This window comes from Pelodiscus sinensis, chromosome 4 (assembly GCF_049634645.1).
Source record: "Pelodiscus sinensis isolate JC-2024 chromosome 4, ASM4963464v1, whole genome shotgun sequence".
In the NCBI taxonomy this organism is placed as follows: domain Eukaryota; kingdom Metazoa; phylum Chordata; order Testudines; family Trionychidae; genus Pelodiscus; species Pelodiscus sinensis.
Genome location: NC_134714.1, coordinates 44,492,189 through 44,508,039, shown reverse-complemented (window position 1 = coordinate 44,508,039; position 15,851 = coordinate 44,492,189). Strand labels below are relative to the sequence as shown.

Here is a 15,851-nt window from a genome sequence, read left to right as displayed (position 1 = left end):
GCAATCAGTCGTCTCTCCACCACTGTGATGTCTCAGGTTCCCAGCTTGGATTGTCCAGTGGCACATGACGAGGGAAATGGAAATGGAAGGAATGACATAAGCCCCAATGAGATCCTGAAATAACAGCCAAGGGCCCATTTATTACCTTTTCCCCCTTTTTACAAGGAGCTCTTTGCTCTGGCTGGACATGATTTCCTGACTCACTCATTCTCAATACACAGAATTTTAAATAGTTTCTTAAAATAGTTTTGTGGATTGAAAAATAGTCCATAACCTACATAATTAAATCTCTCAAAGTTTTTATAGGCGAGTACAATCCAGCCAATAAATTCCAAAGAGGCCCAATTCAGGCACCGTGTTTTGGAGTGAATGAAAGTGAACTTTAGGGTGTGGGAGGAGCTGGGGAGGGAGCCAGGATGGAATGGGGAGTGGCTAAAGGGGCACTTTGTCCTGGAAAAAGATTTTTGTGAGGTGAGGGATTTTCCCCCCCACATATAGCAGAATATGTTTTGGAGCAAGACGTGTGCATAACAACTAAGTAACCATATGGCTGTATCCTGACACCCCACATCCGGCCAACCTTCTATTCCCCCATCTAGCACTTTTAGCTCTGCCTTATAGTATCAGATCTGCCATTCTTTGTGGCAGGGAATGTGTCCGTCTATAGGACTTGGGAGGTACTTAAGCACATTGTGGATGCCAAGAATAAATAAGGAACAAATCTGAAACAAGGCAGTAGACTGAGAAAATGGCCATAAAAGAATAGCACGCTGAAGGATCTGAGGCTGGGTGTGGGGCATTGGAAGGGGGAGGTGGGCATGGCTATCACAGTTAAAGTTCCAATACTTTAAAAAAAGATCGCTCTCTGCCCCCAGCCTATCTGTGGGATTGCAATGATTGAAGAGATTCCAGGCCGCTCCCACTGCCTAGTCCATATGCTGGGGGTTGTCTGCAGGACACATCAGGTCAGCTCCGGGTCTATTGTGATAGCAAACACACAAATGTCACAGTGCTCCAACTGGGAGCAAGGTGTTCCCATGATCAGGCAATGATGGGACATGAGTAGAGTATGAAACTCAACTTCTTCTCCAAAAGGCCTTTACAGAGAAAGAGACCACTCACAGCCTCCATCAGCCAGACCCTGCTGGAGAGAAAGATTCTATTCTGAAGTAAAAAACATGGGTTGAAAGCTACTGAGCGAAAGTCACAGTCTTGTACCATTCTCAGCACCAGTGTGGCTCCTCCGATCTTCAGTGGGCAGATTAATGATGCTTGTTAACGAAGCAAATTATTAGTGAGACTTTAGATTAACAGATTAATTTTGCAAAGTAACCGATTCTCACTTAAAGGGTGATTGTGGCGTAACACGAGCAGATCTCTGCACCCAATGGAACCAAGTTACAATGTCTGAAATACTGCGTATGGAGACTGCTCTCTGTGTCAGGATAAGGTCACAGAGCAATGAGGCTGAATGGCTCCAGGAGGATGCTAGCTAACTTCCAGCCTGGACTTGGTTACACAGGCAGAGAGGGGCATTTCCTCCCTTAAAATATGATGTCACCAAACTAGAACAGAGAGAACAAGATCAACAAAAGGCCAATCTGAGATGCTAGCAGAGTGAAGAAGAACTGCACCAGAATTTGCCCCATCCACTCCTAGCCTCCCTGCCCTTGGCAATGGGAGACAGGTAGGTTACTGTTCTGGAATTTAATAATGGCTAGTGACTGGAAGAAAACAGATCTGGTGCTCAGACTGAGCAGAGGCATTGCCTGTGTCAGCAAAAGCTGCCAGAAAATCCTGGGCTCCTTTGTGTCTGTGTCTGCTTCTTTTCCAGAAGGTTAGAGTGAAGCTTAGCACTGGGCTATGCTTAAAATATACACAGATGCAGCTCTAGTGCTCAGGGCTATGAAAAATTCACCTCCCTGAGCCTGGAAGTTAAGCTGACTTAACCCCTGGTGTAGACAGAAGCATTCTTCAATCGACTGAGTAACCGCTTCTGGGGCGAGGTGGATTGCCTACCTACACTGACACCGGAACCTCTTCCATTGATGCAGGAAGTGTCTATGTGGCAGTACTGCTACTGTGTTGCTATGGCACCCATAGTGCAGACATGCCCTTAGACTGGAGACAAAGGAAGCAGCTGAGCAGCACCATTTGGGCAGGGGGCGTTCAGGCTTGTTCGAAGGCACTGAGGTCTGGCTCCAGATTAAAATGCTATGCCTGTTCCCATCCCAGTGCCAGATACATTATACTTAGGTCCCTACCAAATTCACAACCAAAACACGCATCACAGACTATAACATCTGGACTTCTGTGTACATTTATCCTATTCTATGCTGATTTCAGAGGGGAGACCAGCATCTCTCAAATTGAAGGTCCTGATCCAAAAGAGAGTTGCAGGGGGGCGGTCACAAGGTTATTTTAGGGTGGTTGCAGTATTGCCACACTTACTTCTGCACTGCCTTCAGAGCGGGGTGGCCAGAGAGCGACGGCTGCTGGCCAGGCAGAGAATAGGAGAGCAGCAGCTGCTGACCAGGAGCCCAGCTCTGAAGGCAGTGCCCCATCAGAGCAGTACAGAAATAGAGGTGGCAATAGCATATAATGCTACCTTTACTTCTGCAATACTGCCTTCTATACTGCTGCAACTGGAAGGTGGCAGTTGCTGACTGAGAGCCCAGCTTTGCAGGCAGCAGCACAGAAGTAAGGGAGGCAATTTCATACCATTCCAACCCTACTTCTGAGCCACTCTGCCTTCAGAACTGGGCTCCTGGCCAGCAGCTGCTGCTCTCGAGCTGCCCAGCTGTGAAGGTGCAGCCACCAGCAGCAACACCTCAGAAGTAAGTGTTCCCAACATCTTTTTGGGTTATGACCCCAACAATTACAGCACCCTGAAATTTCAAGTTTAAATAGCTGAAATCATGAAATTTACTATTTTTAAAATCCTACGACTGTGAAATTAACCAAAATGGACCATGAATTTATTAGGGCCCTAATTACACCACACTGCCGCTAGGGCACTGACATAGCACATGGACCATGCTGCTCAAGATGGGATGAAGAGAGTCGGAAAGGCTGTGAATCAAAAATGAGCTGAATTTCTTGGTCACTCAGTTATTTAATGCCAGCCCTTAGGGAGATACAGCCCTGGATGGAAGCACCAATGCCTAGTGAGAACACTGGTGTAGCCATTCCTCTGACTATTCCAGACCAAGCTCCTGCCGTGGGCAGGTCTCAGCCAGGACAGCAGCTATCCCAGCTCACCTGTGAATAGAGCTGGTGCCTCTGCACATTTTGATGAATGTATTTTAGGTTACACATCTGCCCTAGTGCTCTAGGGATCTTCCAAGAGAGTGATGGCAACTGTGTATGGAAAGGCAATGAGTTAGGCCCAAGGGCTTACAGAAGCCAGAAGATACTGGTAGCGATGAGTGGCTGGACATATTGATTTGGTGCAGGCACTGGATGGGGTGTTTCTAACAGATTGTTTGGGAGCTCTATAGTGTCAGAGAGAGCCACTGGGGGTGGGCAGGGTTATGAGTCATTACTGATAATGAGGTGATGGAGCCGAGCCAGGTATAACAGTCAGTACACCATGAACCAAACGTGCAGCAAAGAGGATGCCTTCTGGGAGAAAGGGAGGCAGGTTCCAACAAGAGGAGAGCGTAGCTCTCAGAGGGGCATTAGCTAGGGCAGAGACAGGCAAAGAACCAAGGCTGTGCAATGAGAATGTGCAAATGGGCCCACAAAAGTTAGGGATGGCACCAATGCCATGGCAGGCAGTCACTGGCTGGTGGCTTGCTCAGTGTTCTGTTTCTAAAAGACCCTATCTCTAGCATTCAGCCTACTTTGAGTTTAGTCAATAGGCCCTTAGTAAACAGCCCAGGGATACAGCCAGCCAGGGCTGGCGTGTGCGTAGTTAATCAAAAACAGACGGCAAAATCTCTCTCTCCTTGGAATGAGCAAATACTCCAAGCATGCCACTGAAACCTCAGCCTGGTTTAACACACAGCAGAAAAGACCTGCTCCCCAAGAGGAGAAAGCTCTGACCCAGCTGCTGAAGCCACTGCCAGCAGAAAAACAGACAGCTCAGCCTTAGCAATGGGCTCTAGAGGGAAAGCATGCACGCGACTGTATTCCTAGGAGCAGGCAGACTGCTAGGTAATGGACAAGGGAACAAGTTCATTTCTTGGTGCCAGTGGACAAGGGCAAGTCCCACCAGGCTCTGGGAGAGTTGGGAACAGGGATCTCAAAAGATCCAGGGACTGCTGCATTGAGCTAAAGAGTCGTGGTGTCCAGATGCGTTGCCTCCAGATGACCTGTGACAGCTTCCTGGTAAATCACAACATTCCCCAAGGCACCAGAGAGGGGTGCTGTGCTGCTGGAGGTGTCGTCATCAAGGTGAGCTGCGAAACCAAGATCCTGCCCATGTGCGATCAGCTAAGATCCCACCTCGGATTGTTAGCCTTGATGGCTGGGGTAACTTTCAGCTAAGGTAACTACATTCAATCTTACCAGCCACCCCAACTGGATACAAGATTCTTCTGCATTTAATGTGCTAACCCCGGCAGTGCTGTGCTGTGTGAACCAACTGCTGCAGCCCATTCAGCCACTCCCAAGTGATGGGCAGAGGCAGCCCTCTGAGAGCAAGTCAGGAATGTGTCTCAAGCCTGTTGGGATCCACTGGGCCAAGTGGGATCATGCGTAAGCCTCAACTCTCCAGCCATGCCCATGTGCATCACCATGCCGAGACCAGCGTCCATGGCAGATGCCGGGAAAACTAGGTCTTTCTGGATACTTCAAAACTTTAAAATCTCTCTTCTCTGTGTCGTCCCCCATCTGGCTGTGGTGAGGCCAGCCAGGGTTTGACAATGCCTACGGGTGGCAGCAGGGAGAATGGCATGTGGCTTGCAATACCATTCCGTGTAACTAATGACTATGTCTCCAGCTGGGGGAGCTGCCCGCCATTTGCCAACTATGTCTAACACAGTGGGAGGCCCACATTGCAGATGCCAAGCCAATGCTACAGGATCCAACTTTCCAGTAAATTCAGATTCTTTTCTAGGACAAAAACTTGAAAAATGTGGGAGAAATACAAATAAAATGCTGGCCTTCACAGAACCGTATCCTAATGAAGTTAAAACCTCCACCCAGGAGCAGCAGGAGTGAACCCTGCTAGGCTGGGAGTCGACAGGACTGCCAGATCTGGGCCGATTGCTAGGCTGACCCTCAGCTATCCTGCAAGATAAGGGAAGGAGCAGTGTCTCAAAGGGGCTGCTTTACTAGTTTACTGCTCCAGCCAGAAACTCTTGACAGCTTGTTTGGGAGGGGCAGAAGGGAAGTGGTTTCTCCCAGATGTTTAGTCAGTGCAAGAGATGGTATACAACACCTGGACAAATCCAGCAGCACCTATCCTCCCAGGGATGCTCACTCCCACAGAGCTAACCGGGCTGTGGAAAAGAGATGGATGCTATTTCTTCCTTGCTTAGTATCCCGCTCTGTGGCTCCATCCTAGAAAAAGTGCAGCAGCAGTCTGAGCCTCTCCTGGTGGGGATAGTGCCTTAAAAAGCAGCACCAAGGGCTTTTAGGGTTTCTGGCATGCAGGGTTTCTGCCAGAATGAAAATGGCCACAGGAGGCAAAAACCACAGGAAACACAGTGGGGCTGGGGAAAGAGGTGTGGGGAGGGGGCAATTTGGTTGGAGAAGCTTTTGGGACTTACTTGTGCTGTTCTTTTGCAATTCTAATCACTAAGCACTTTGGAGAACCGGCCTCTGTTAGTTTTTGCTTGTCTTAGGGTGTAACAAACACCTTAGCTAGAAGGAAAATCTCTCATTTTCTGTCCTCCTTTATCCCAAGGCTTCTGCAGTGGGGAAGGGACACTGCATTGAGGCCATGGTAGATTAGTGGCCAAAGTCATGCTCTGCCTGGGGTTTGCTTCTGTTGGTAACTTAAGAGAAAGAGGTCAGTCTCAGCCAAAACCATCTCCTTAGCTTTGCTTTCCTCACAGAGGCTCTCCAAGCACACATGGTCCTAACACTCAACATCCTGTTGCAGGCCTCCTGACCTCATACTGGGACACTGTAATTCAGAGTCTGCCAACACAATACAAATATCCAGCATAACTTTTACCCTCCCCACTCCTCTGATATTGCTTTCCCCACAGACTTTGTCCTCTTCCCTGCCAAATCCCTCCAGGGTCCCCACCCTAACATCCTCCTCCTCAGCCTCCCAGCTACTTCTGACACTGACAATCACATCCCCTTTCCCACAGTGTTGCTCTGCCTTGGCTTTCCTGACTCAGTTCTCTCCAGTACCTCTGGTCATTCCTTCAGGATCTGTCCCGGGGATCCTTTTTCCTGTCACCTATTCTACAAATGGCTCTCTCTGGGCTCTGCCCTTGGCACATCCTCTGATTCCCTCCACACCCTCTTTCTGGATCATCTCATCCACTCACACCTCTTTAATTATGCTCAGTACACCTATGACTGACAGATCCATCTCACTTCTCCTGATTTATTCCCCACACCCACCCACCCACCCTGGACCAACCCCATGTCTCCTCCTCTGTCTGACTTCTCTTCCTGGATGTCTTACCACCAGCTTAACTTGGGCAAAAGCCACTTCCAGCACACTTTGCCACATTTCAACTCTCCTTTTCCAAGTCTGTACTCTAACACCCCTCTTCCAGGGGGCCTGGAAATCTGTATCCCCACAACAGTGTGAACAAACCAGGCAGCTGAGGCTCACACATACAAATGACAGCTGTCATTGCCTGGAGCAAGAGGCACCCAGCCTGCGTACAGCCAAGCCTCATCCTTCGGTGATGAATTCAGATTGTAAGCTCCTTGGGACATAGCCCATACTACTGCTGGTGGTAGGTGTATAATGAACTGCAGCAGGGGCAAGTCACTGCAGAATGGGCATGGCAGGTGAACTCAGAGAGCTGTCAGCCTCAGTTCCATCCAATTCTCTGATGTTTCCCACACACTCCTGTGTACCTAATATGAAAGCTGCAAGTCAGCAGAGACGTCGGTCTGTCTCCAGTCTCAAATAATAATCCAGTGTCTCAGGCAGCAAGTCAATCCAAACAAGTTCTTCATTTGTCTAGCTCTCGCCTGGCTGCCCTGCCGTACATTTGTAAGTGTTTATGCTGAGCTAATTTCTGCCATTTCCGTCTCTGGTTGCTGGAATGCTTGAAATTCCAAGAGCTGTCGAGACTGGGTTCTGGTGCCGAGCTCCCCAGGACAGACAGGCGCGAAGGGGAGCTTTGCTGGAAATCCCTAGTGCCAGAAGAAAGCAGGACATGAGCAGGATGTGCTGTTGCTGCACATGTGGCTGACCAGCTCAATGACAACAGCCCGACAACATGAGCAATGTGCAGGGCCCCAGTCTGAGTCTGAAAGAAACAGCTGGACTCCTGGCATGGGATGTGGAGTCTCTGCTGGTGGACACAATGCTGAGTGGTACGCTCCAAGCATCAGGTTGAAGGCAAAAAGGAGCATCCACAGATGCTGAGAGCTCTGAGGAGAGGAGGCATGGAGCAAAGCTGGGGGTGATGGTTATGGCAGCTGGTGCCTCCAAGAGATGAGACTGTAGAAGAGGAACTTGTGCCCTTGACCTATCTGAGCTCTGGCATCAGATGCTGAGAGCCTGCTCTAGGGGAAAGCACATCCGCAGTTCAATGGTACTGCCCTCATTCAGAACAGCACACCTCTCCCCTGTCCCAACGGCAGCCCAACCTCAGCACATGGTGGGGGCTGGGTTGTTCTCATGTGTGGTCTCCAGCATGTGGGGCCTTTAAGGAGCAGCAAAATAAGAATGGATCCAACAGAATTAGAGAGAAAAATGGAAGCTCGGGGCCTCTCCAGCAAACCTGAATTTCTGCCAATGTACACAAGTGCCTGATGGCCTCCAAGGGGATCCTGTAGCCCAAACAGGGGCGTGAAGCTGGGATTTCCTGGTGGCATGGGAAGGAAGAAGACGGGGGATACATTCTTTGCTGCCAACTTTCATATCCACCTGGAATTAATCTGATGAAAGCCAGACAGGCATCCATCTGAGCACCAACAACAGACAAACAGCCATCTCAACCAGTGTCCTGCTCCCCTGAACCCCTGCTGCTGCAGGGACAGTATGCCAAGCCATGGAATCAGGAGCCCCTGGCACATAATGGCCATTTCTGACAGGCTAGTGCACTCCCCAGCTATCTGCTAAGAGCCCAGGTGGTGATTTCGTGTTTGCAGGGTGAAGCCTGCTTCCTATACGCTGGCTATGTGCCCTCTGCTGCCATTGATGGCCAAGACTTCCCATGTAGGGCTCAAGTGCACTGTGTGCCCGCCTGAGTGATAAATGCCACGCACTTAGCAATGTGGGATTCTCTTCCTGACAGTCACCCGCCCTGCAGAGTCAAAGGGCAGCACCAGATCCAGCCATAAGGATCCCTTGAAAGACTCTGGAATGTGCATCCCCTACCCCATCCAGTTCTCTGAGATCAGGGAGGGGCTGCTAGGCCTCAAGCTCATCAAATTCATTGGTTTGGGATACCCAGGGCCTGGTGAGGGGTGGGTGTGGGTGTGCAGTTCTTATACCCCTTGGTAGCCCAATGAAAATGCCATGAGCAGGTCTGGATAAAGGGAGCAGGGAGAAAGGGGAAATAGGGGATGTGCAGAGAGAACACGGGGATAGGAGCGGCACAAAGGGAGCAATTATGGTGATACAGGCCAGAGGATCACCAGAAACCAAATACTGTGGTGGGCCGGGAGAGAAAAGTGTGCATGTAGAAGGCCCTTCTGGTGCATTTCCTCATTTGTACTGAACCCATCAATCCTGTGATCCTTTGCATAGAGCACATGCTCATGCTCATCTCTTGGCACAGACTGGGGCCAGCAGAGAGAACCAGGCAGCACAAAATGGGGCCATAGAAGAGTCCCACGGAGTAAGAGAGTCACAGCGACTCAGAGCACCTCCGTCTTACATTGATGCTGGGATCCTAGTCCACATTTCAGGGAACATGGCTCCAGCTAGCACAGCCTGTGACTGAGAAGAAACCAGTCCAGCCTCTCAGACGAGTGTCCTCCCAGCAAGAGGCAGCACAGGGAAGGGAGAAAGACCTAAATGAGTAAGTAAATGCACACAAGCAGCAGGCGGGCCCGACTCAAAGCTCTGCCAACAATCCTGTTCCATGTAACTGTTCCCCTTTACTCCCCTTGTCTCTTTGGGGGTCAAACTGTCCAGCTCGCTGAGGTCTACTTCCACTAGTGCCTATGGTAGAAGGCGAGGAGAGATGAGACAGGCAAGAGCCCCATGTCTGACTGAAGCAAGAAGGCATGAGCTCAACAGTGCCATGCCCACTGTACTCCATAGAGCAGCTGGCACAGGACAGAGCTCCCCATACCCCAAGGATTCTCCCACAGCCAGCTCCCCTTTCTCACCAAAAACCAGAGAGCACCCTCCTTCTCCCAACTCCCCACACTAGGTACCCCAGGCCGTTCTAGTCTGGATCAGCCCTGCCAATAAGCCTGGTCCCTCTTGGCACACCCTCTCCAACCTCAGTGCCTGGCACTCAGAACTGTTCACACCATGCTGGCCTGGACGTTAAATCCCCAGGCCTCCGTTCCTGTCTCAGTTCCTGGGGCCAGCGCACTGCCTTCTGCGACGTCAGCATGCCGGGGGAACGAATCTGTCCTGCCCAGAAGGCAGCAGCGATCTCTTACAAGGCTCTGAACAGAGGCTGATCTAATCCTAATAAGGAACCCTAGGGCACAGGCTCCCTGCTCTCGTAAAGCCCTGCTGGGACTGTAGGGAGAGCTGCAGCCTGATGCCCCACACACCAAGGCTATGTCTACCCTGGCGGGTTGTTGTGCCAGAAATATGCAAATAAGGCTAAGCGTGGAATATCGTCGAGCCTCATTTGCATACCTAATGAGCCGCCATTTTGTGGAAGAAGCTCTTGCGCCAGAAGGAGCGTCTACACTGCCCCTTCTTGCGCAAGAAAAACCCTCTTGTGCAATGCCACTACGCTGATTATTTTCAGGAATAACGGCATTGCGCAAGAGGGTTTTTCTTGCGCAAGAAGGGGCAGTGTAGATGCTCCTTCTGGCGCAAGAGCCTCTTCCGCAAAATGGCGGCTCATTAGGTATGCAAACGGGGCACGGCGATATTCCACGCTTAGCCTCATTTGCATATTTCTGGCACAACAACCCGCCAGAGTAGACATAGCCTAAGAGCAGGGACTTAGCATCTGTCACTCCCTCTTCACAGAGTGTGGAGAGGGTATTCCTGCCATCCCGCAAGGCCCAGGCCGGGCATAGGCGGAGAGGGTTAGAGAAACTCTAGCAACCCCGGTCGATATCCCCTGGCAAGCTCTCTAGCTGGTTAACCACGGCGGGGATGGAAGGAGCCTGGGAGGCAGGGGCAGACCTGGCTGGCTGCGCACAAGTTTGAGTGCTTATTGGCAGCAGCTATTTGGCCACATGAGACTCTCCTTTCCTATGCAATAATCTTCTCCTCAGACTGCCGGCCAGCTTCACACACACACCCCTCTGTGGGACTGAAACCTGACCTCCACTCAGGGAGTACCAGGGCCATCTTACCAGCCCTGCACCTGCTAGGGGGGCACTGGGCCCCATCATGCCAGCGGGTGAGGAGCACTGGGTCCAATCATGCCACAGGGGAAAGGCAAGACCCAGTTCCTGTCCCATTGAGGAAGGGGGGGGGGAAGGAGACAAGCACCATGCCCCATCCAGCATTCCACAAGAAGCATGGGAGCACAACACTAAGCCTATCTTGCCAAGCAGCCAAGATCACTGCTCCTGCAGAGAGGGGGCTGAAGTGCTCAGCACTCCCTTCCAGGCTACAGGGTACTGCACCCTTATTGGCATCACAATCCTGAAACTTCCTCCTGTCCCTAAGCACATCTCACCCCCTGGCCTTGGTGGGGAGGGCTCATGCCCTCTCAGGCTTGAGCTCATAGGCGTGTCTGCCCACATGGAGGGCAGCAGGCCTGAACAGTGCAGGAGTCACCACCCAGTTCATGGGAAACTCTCCCTCCCTCTCCAGGGTGGGGAGGTCCTTCCCAGAGACCACAGCACCCCAATGAATGATCCCCACAGTGAAGGCCCAAGGTCCTAGCTGAGTGGCTGAGGATTCCCCTGTGCTGGATCAGTCTGTTCAGCTCTTGGGAGCAAAAAAATCAGAGCTGGATTCTTGTGTCCCTGGAATGGACTCCAAGCACACTCCTGCCAATTGTTTGATGTAGTGTTATTTCCAGAGCCCCTGCCAAGCCCGCGCAGGGCCTAGAACAGGCCCGTAACTCTATCAGTTGAGTCTGCAGCCTCGTTGGTTAATCTAGAGCTGCACCTCCTAAAACCTCGGCCATTGTTTTACTGTTTCTCCCTCCTAATGTATCTGGCATGGAGCGAGCCACAGGCTGCATTGGACTTTTACAGAGGCGGTTTGGGGGGAAAGTGCTGGGCACCGAGCCAGTGCTCAGACCAAACTGCTCCTCCCAGCACACGGGCTGAGGTTGGAGAGAGCAAGCATTACCCAGACACCATGTTAGATGCACCCTCCTTCCCAGAGGTCTTCAAGCAAAGGACAACCACATTCCAAGAGGCCTGAAATGAGAGGAGCCATGTGCTTCCTCAGCTGATTGCAGAATCCTCATTCTCTCTGGATTCCCCCCACCTTCTGTAGCATGTGTGGAGAAAGTCCAGCTCTGGGTACCGTGAAGCGAATAGTCCCCATAAAAGCTTCCCCTGCAACAGCACTTACCTGGTCTGGGGGGGCATGGGATGCACTGGTTCATGCCCCAGAAGAGCCCCACGCTGCCACAGCAATCCTCAAGCCTGGTAAGGCCTGCCAGCGGGTTAGCACACTGAAAAGGGAGGAGGAAAGGAGGCATCAGGATTCTCCAAGTGAGGAGAGCAAAGCAGCACAGGGGAAGGCTGCCTTGCACTAGACACTGACACAGCCATACCAGCAAAACTCCCTGCAGGGGCAGAGCAGGGCCAGGAACATGGTTTAGACAGTAAACAGTCTAGCAGACAGAAAAACATGAGCCTCTCTCTGAATGCCCCCTTGGAGGGGCTGGGGGCTCGGAACAGCACAGAGCATGACCCATGGACGATCACGCAGCAAAGCCTGGGATAAGGCCAATGACTGCTGTAAGCCACCCGGCGATTAACCAGCGAGATGGGTGCCCAGCCCCAGCCCCACATGGGGAGCTTCTGGTCAGATGCTTTTGTTTGCTTAATGAGCCTCTTTCCCGCTCTGGATTACGGGCTTCCCCACGAGAGCTGAGATGTAGCCCACAGGCCAAATCTGGCCCCCGTCCATCTGAGACATGGCCTTGTGCCCAGTGCTCACATTCCAATCACCTCTGCTTCAGACCCAGACGGAAGAGAAAAACGCTTCCTGCCTGGGCTCCTCACTGTCACCCAGGTTACTCAGCCACAGCGCCAGTTAAACAAGGCAAGTGCAGCCCCTCTCTTCTCCTCAGAGTCACAGGTCCCAGAAGAGCACCAATGTATCTCCAAAGGGGCTTCCTTTAACGTGGCACTTGGAGGGGGAGCCTCTTGGGACTGAGGTTCAGTTTAGAGAGCTCTCCATCTTCACATCGCTGAATTGGGCTTTTCCGGCCCTGCATTCACATGTGAAATGTTTGGGGCCTGATCTCATTTATTTTTCCTTTAGGAAATCGCTGAGAATTAAGTCCAGCTAAAAATGTCTTGGACGGAAAGGAACAAATGACTGGAAATGTACCAGGAATGGACTGAGAGCAAGTGTGGTATTCATGGTACTGGGGGAGAAGCAAGAGTATAGGTACATCAGACCAGAGGTCTCGCTCAGAGCTCACCCATGGGAATTAACCCGTGTTAGACTGGGAGACAGAAATCTCCAAAAGGGAAAGGCAAACTAATAAAATCCAGTTAGTGCAGGGGAAAGACTAGAGAACTTGCCAGGGACATTTGCTTCCTGAGTTCGACCAAGATGCATAGAAAGGTGACAGCCCATGAAAATCAGACCTTCATTTACTGCGTGACAGGGAGAGACATTTTCCTACCTTTGCTACCCAGTAGTCAGAGCGCTGCAGTAAACATTTCTATTTGAAGGACACTGTATGTGAGAGATGTCAGGGCTGAGCTACATGGGCACAGGGCACAAGAGGGTCCAGGCAGTGGCCCCAGATGCCACTGGGGTGCCTTCTCTGGATCACATCCAAGCACTACACCACTTCAGCTGCACACACAGTACACAGATACAGCACATGCACCACTCACACGCCCACGCCTGCAAGCTATAGTCACAACTTGCACACCAGAATGCCTCATACACACTGCACCATGCAAACCTCTCCATGTTCTACATGTGCACACATACCACACTCATGTTCACACACACACAGCTCTTCACACCCTGCTAAAGAGGGATAGGTGTAGCCCTTACCTGTCCATGCAGCATCTCCCGGAAACACTTTCCTAGAAGCTCAGAGGACCGCTGCTGCTGGCCATTCTCTGTGGTGATGCTGTTGCTGTTCCCATTGCTGTGGCTGTACTGTGGCCCAGTGGGTAGCTGAGACACAAGTACAGTCTCCACACTGTTCTCCTCTGACTGGCCCGATTCGCCCCTCACCCTGGCCACCTGGTGGATCTGCACAGTGGCCTCTGGCGGGTGATTGATGTGAACATTCACCAGGGAAGGATTTAAGGAAGCTGGAAGATGAGTTTAGACCAACATTGTGACAATTCAGCTATGTTTGCCCAGGTACCCTACTGGAACTGGGAGCAGCTCCTTGTTTGCCAGTCACTGTGGAGGGGACTCTGACCACTGAGGCTACTCTGGGACAACTATATTGGTAAATTCAGAGAAAAGCAGTGTCATGCAGGAAAATGTCTGCCCAGTTTCCCAGCTAGGCAAACCCCTGAGAGAGGGGAGAAAGATTAAATGCACCAGCCAAGAGAGTCCAGTATTCCCACAGCAGCATGTGCACAGACAGCACGCAGTATTTAGTTTACTTAGCATGGGGAGTCCAAACAAGCCCTCAAATTCCTACTGACTTCAGTCTTGTGGCTGGGCCCATGGCCCTGCAGGCACCTCAACTCTGGTATTCCCTGACAGTCGTGTATTGAAATTCCTACCCTGAGCATTGCAACAGCAGGGCAGTGGTATTTAATTCCCCTGGTACTTCTCCAAGTGTGAAAAGGGCACAGCACTGGGGCCTGCTGCCTATGGGCGGCTGAGGCTTTGCACATTCAGGATTGGCTCATCAGCACACACTCTCACGCTGGTCTGTCACTATGTGCTTGCACAAACTCCCTCTCATGCATTTGGGCGCTTGCACCCCTTCCCGGGTCCTCCCAGGGAGCCCCTATTCTAAGGGTTGCCTGATCCGCAGAGCAGAAGGGTGAGGCCACTGCAATACCGAGAAACCTGGACCTGGTCAGAGGTGTGTTCTCACACATGGGTGCGAGAGAGACCTGGACAGCTTGGCAGCAAGGTGGGTGGGTTTTCGGCTTCCTGGGTGGAAACTGGTGCTAGGCTGGGGGGAAGGGCAGGCACAATATTTTAAATTAACAACAATCACTCCATTCCATACTTCAAGTGTGGAAGATAGGGATGAGTGAGAGGGAGGGGGCTGTCCAAGGTGCAGAGAGTGTGTCAGGATTAAAGGAATCCACTGCTGGGACCAACCCCTTACCTCCTTCCTCCACTGACTCCAGAGCTAGCCCCATCCCTTCCTCTCCGTTATCTCCCCCAACCAGAGCCCTCCCTCGCCTGCCCCATGAAACCTGCCCTCCCGCCCAGTAATGTTCTAGTCTCCTGGGCACAAACAGCCTAGCAGTTGGGCCCAGATACCCAATGAGGGCTGCTCTCTAAGTCACATGTGCAGGCAGCCCAAAAGGGAGGGTGGCCCAGTCCCAGGCTCACCGAGCTGGTTGGACAGCGGCAGTGTGTACATGGACTGCTTCATGGAGCCGCTGGCCAGGGTCTTTGGGACTCTCCCCGCTTGTTTTTTTTCCAGCTTTGGAACTGGCAAGTGGCAAAACTTCCCTGTGGAGTTAGACGGGCACCAGCACTCATCCCTGCCTACGCAGCGCCCTCCGTTCAGGCAGGGGATCTGGCAGAAATCTGTAAGGCAAAGAGACACTTGCTTAACAGAGAAGCCCCACTAGCCCCTCTGGCCAGCATCAACTCTGGGATCCCAGACAAGTGGCCTCGCCTGGAGGCAGTCTTGCAACAACCAAGCAGCAGGCTCAGCACAGTAGCAGGCTCCTCATTTCCTGAAAGCAGCCTTGTGGCAGCCTGGGGTTGGCCACTGAGGGTCATTCTCACCAGCAGACAGCAAGAGGAGACACCACAGAGTAGACCCTCCCTTAGCTCAGAATGAAGTGAGTCTCATTCAGTCAGAGGCTGAAGATCTGCTCTCCCTTGGGCTTTGTCCCTGTGGCTGGTGAGAGAGAGATCCAGACACACCCTGCCCCAAAGCCCCACAGAGCCGGGGGATACTGCTGGCGCCAACAGGATCTCTTGGAGCGGGCTGGCGACTAATACAGCAGCATGCCGTGAAGTGGGAGAAGAGTTTGATACTGAGGGCAGAGATCAAGAAACCTGGTTTGGTGGGGTTACTATTCACAAGCCAAAGGGCAGGGGAGCTCAATGGGAATGGAAGCAGTGAACGGTCAAAGGACTCTGAGTTTCAGGCCTCTTTTAGGGCTTGTCCAATGTTTGCAGAAGCTTATGAAGTACCAGAATGGGGTGGGACGGGGGAATCATAAGGGAAGCAGGAGCCATTTGTCTGCACTGCCTCAGTGAAACATCTGCAGATGACACCCCAAGTGACTCCTTTCAGTCC

At 51.8% G+C, this 15,851-nt stretch overlaps 1 protein-coding gene across 2 annotated transcripts in view; it reads right to left on the bottom strand.

Annotated features, from left to right (window-relative positions):
• LTBP2 (latent transforming growth factor beta binding protein 2) overlaps window positions 1-15,851 on the bottom strand; it is a 129,908-nt gene that overhangs the window by 49,325 nt on the left and 64,732 nt on the right. For both annotated transcript variants that reach the window (XM_075926872.1, XM_075926873.1), the window contains exons 6-8: window positions 14,927-15,127; window positions 13,445-13,710; window positions 11,771-11,873 (exon numbers count right to left, since the gene is read on the bottom strand). In XM_075926872.1, the coding sequence (XP_075782987.1) occupies window positions 11,771-11,873; window positions 13,445-13,710; window positions 14,927-15,127 (570 nt within the window). The remainder of the gene's footprint in view (window positions 1-11,770; window positions 11,874-13,444; window positions 13,711-14,926; window positions 15,128-15,851) is intronic.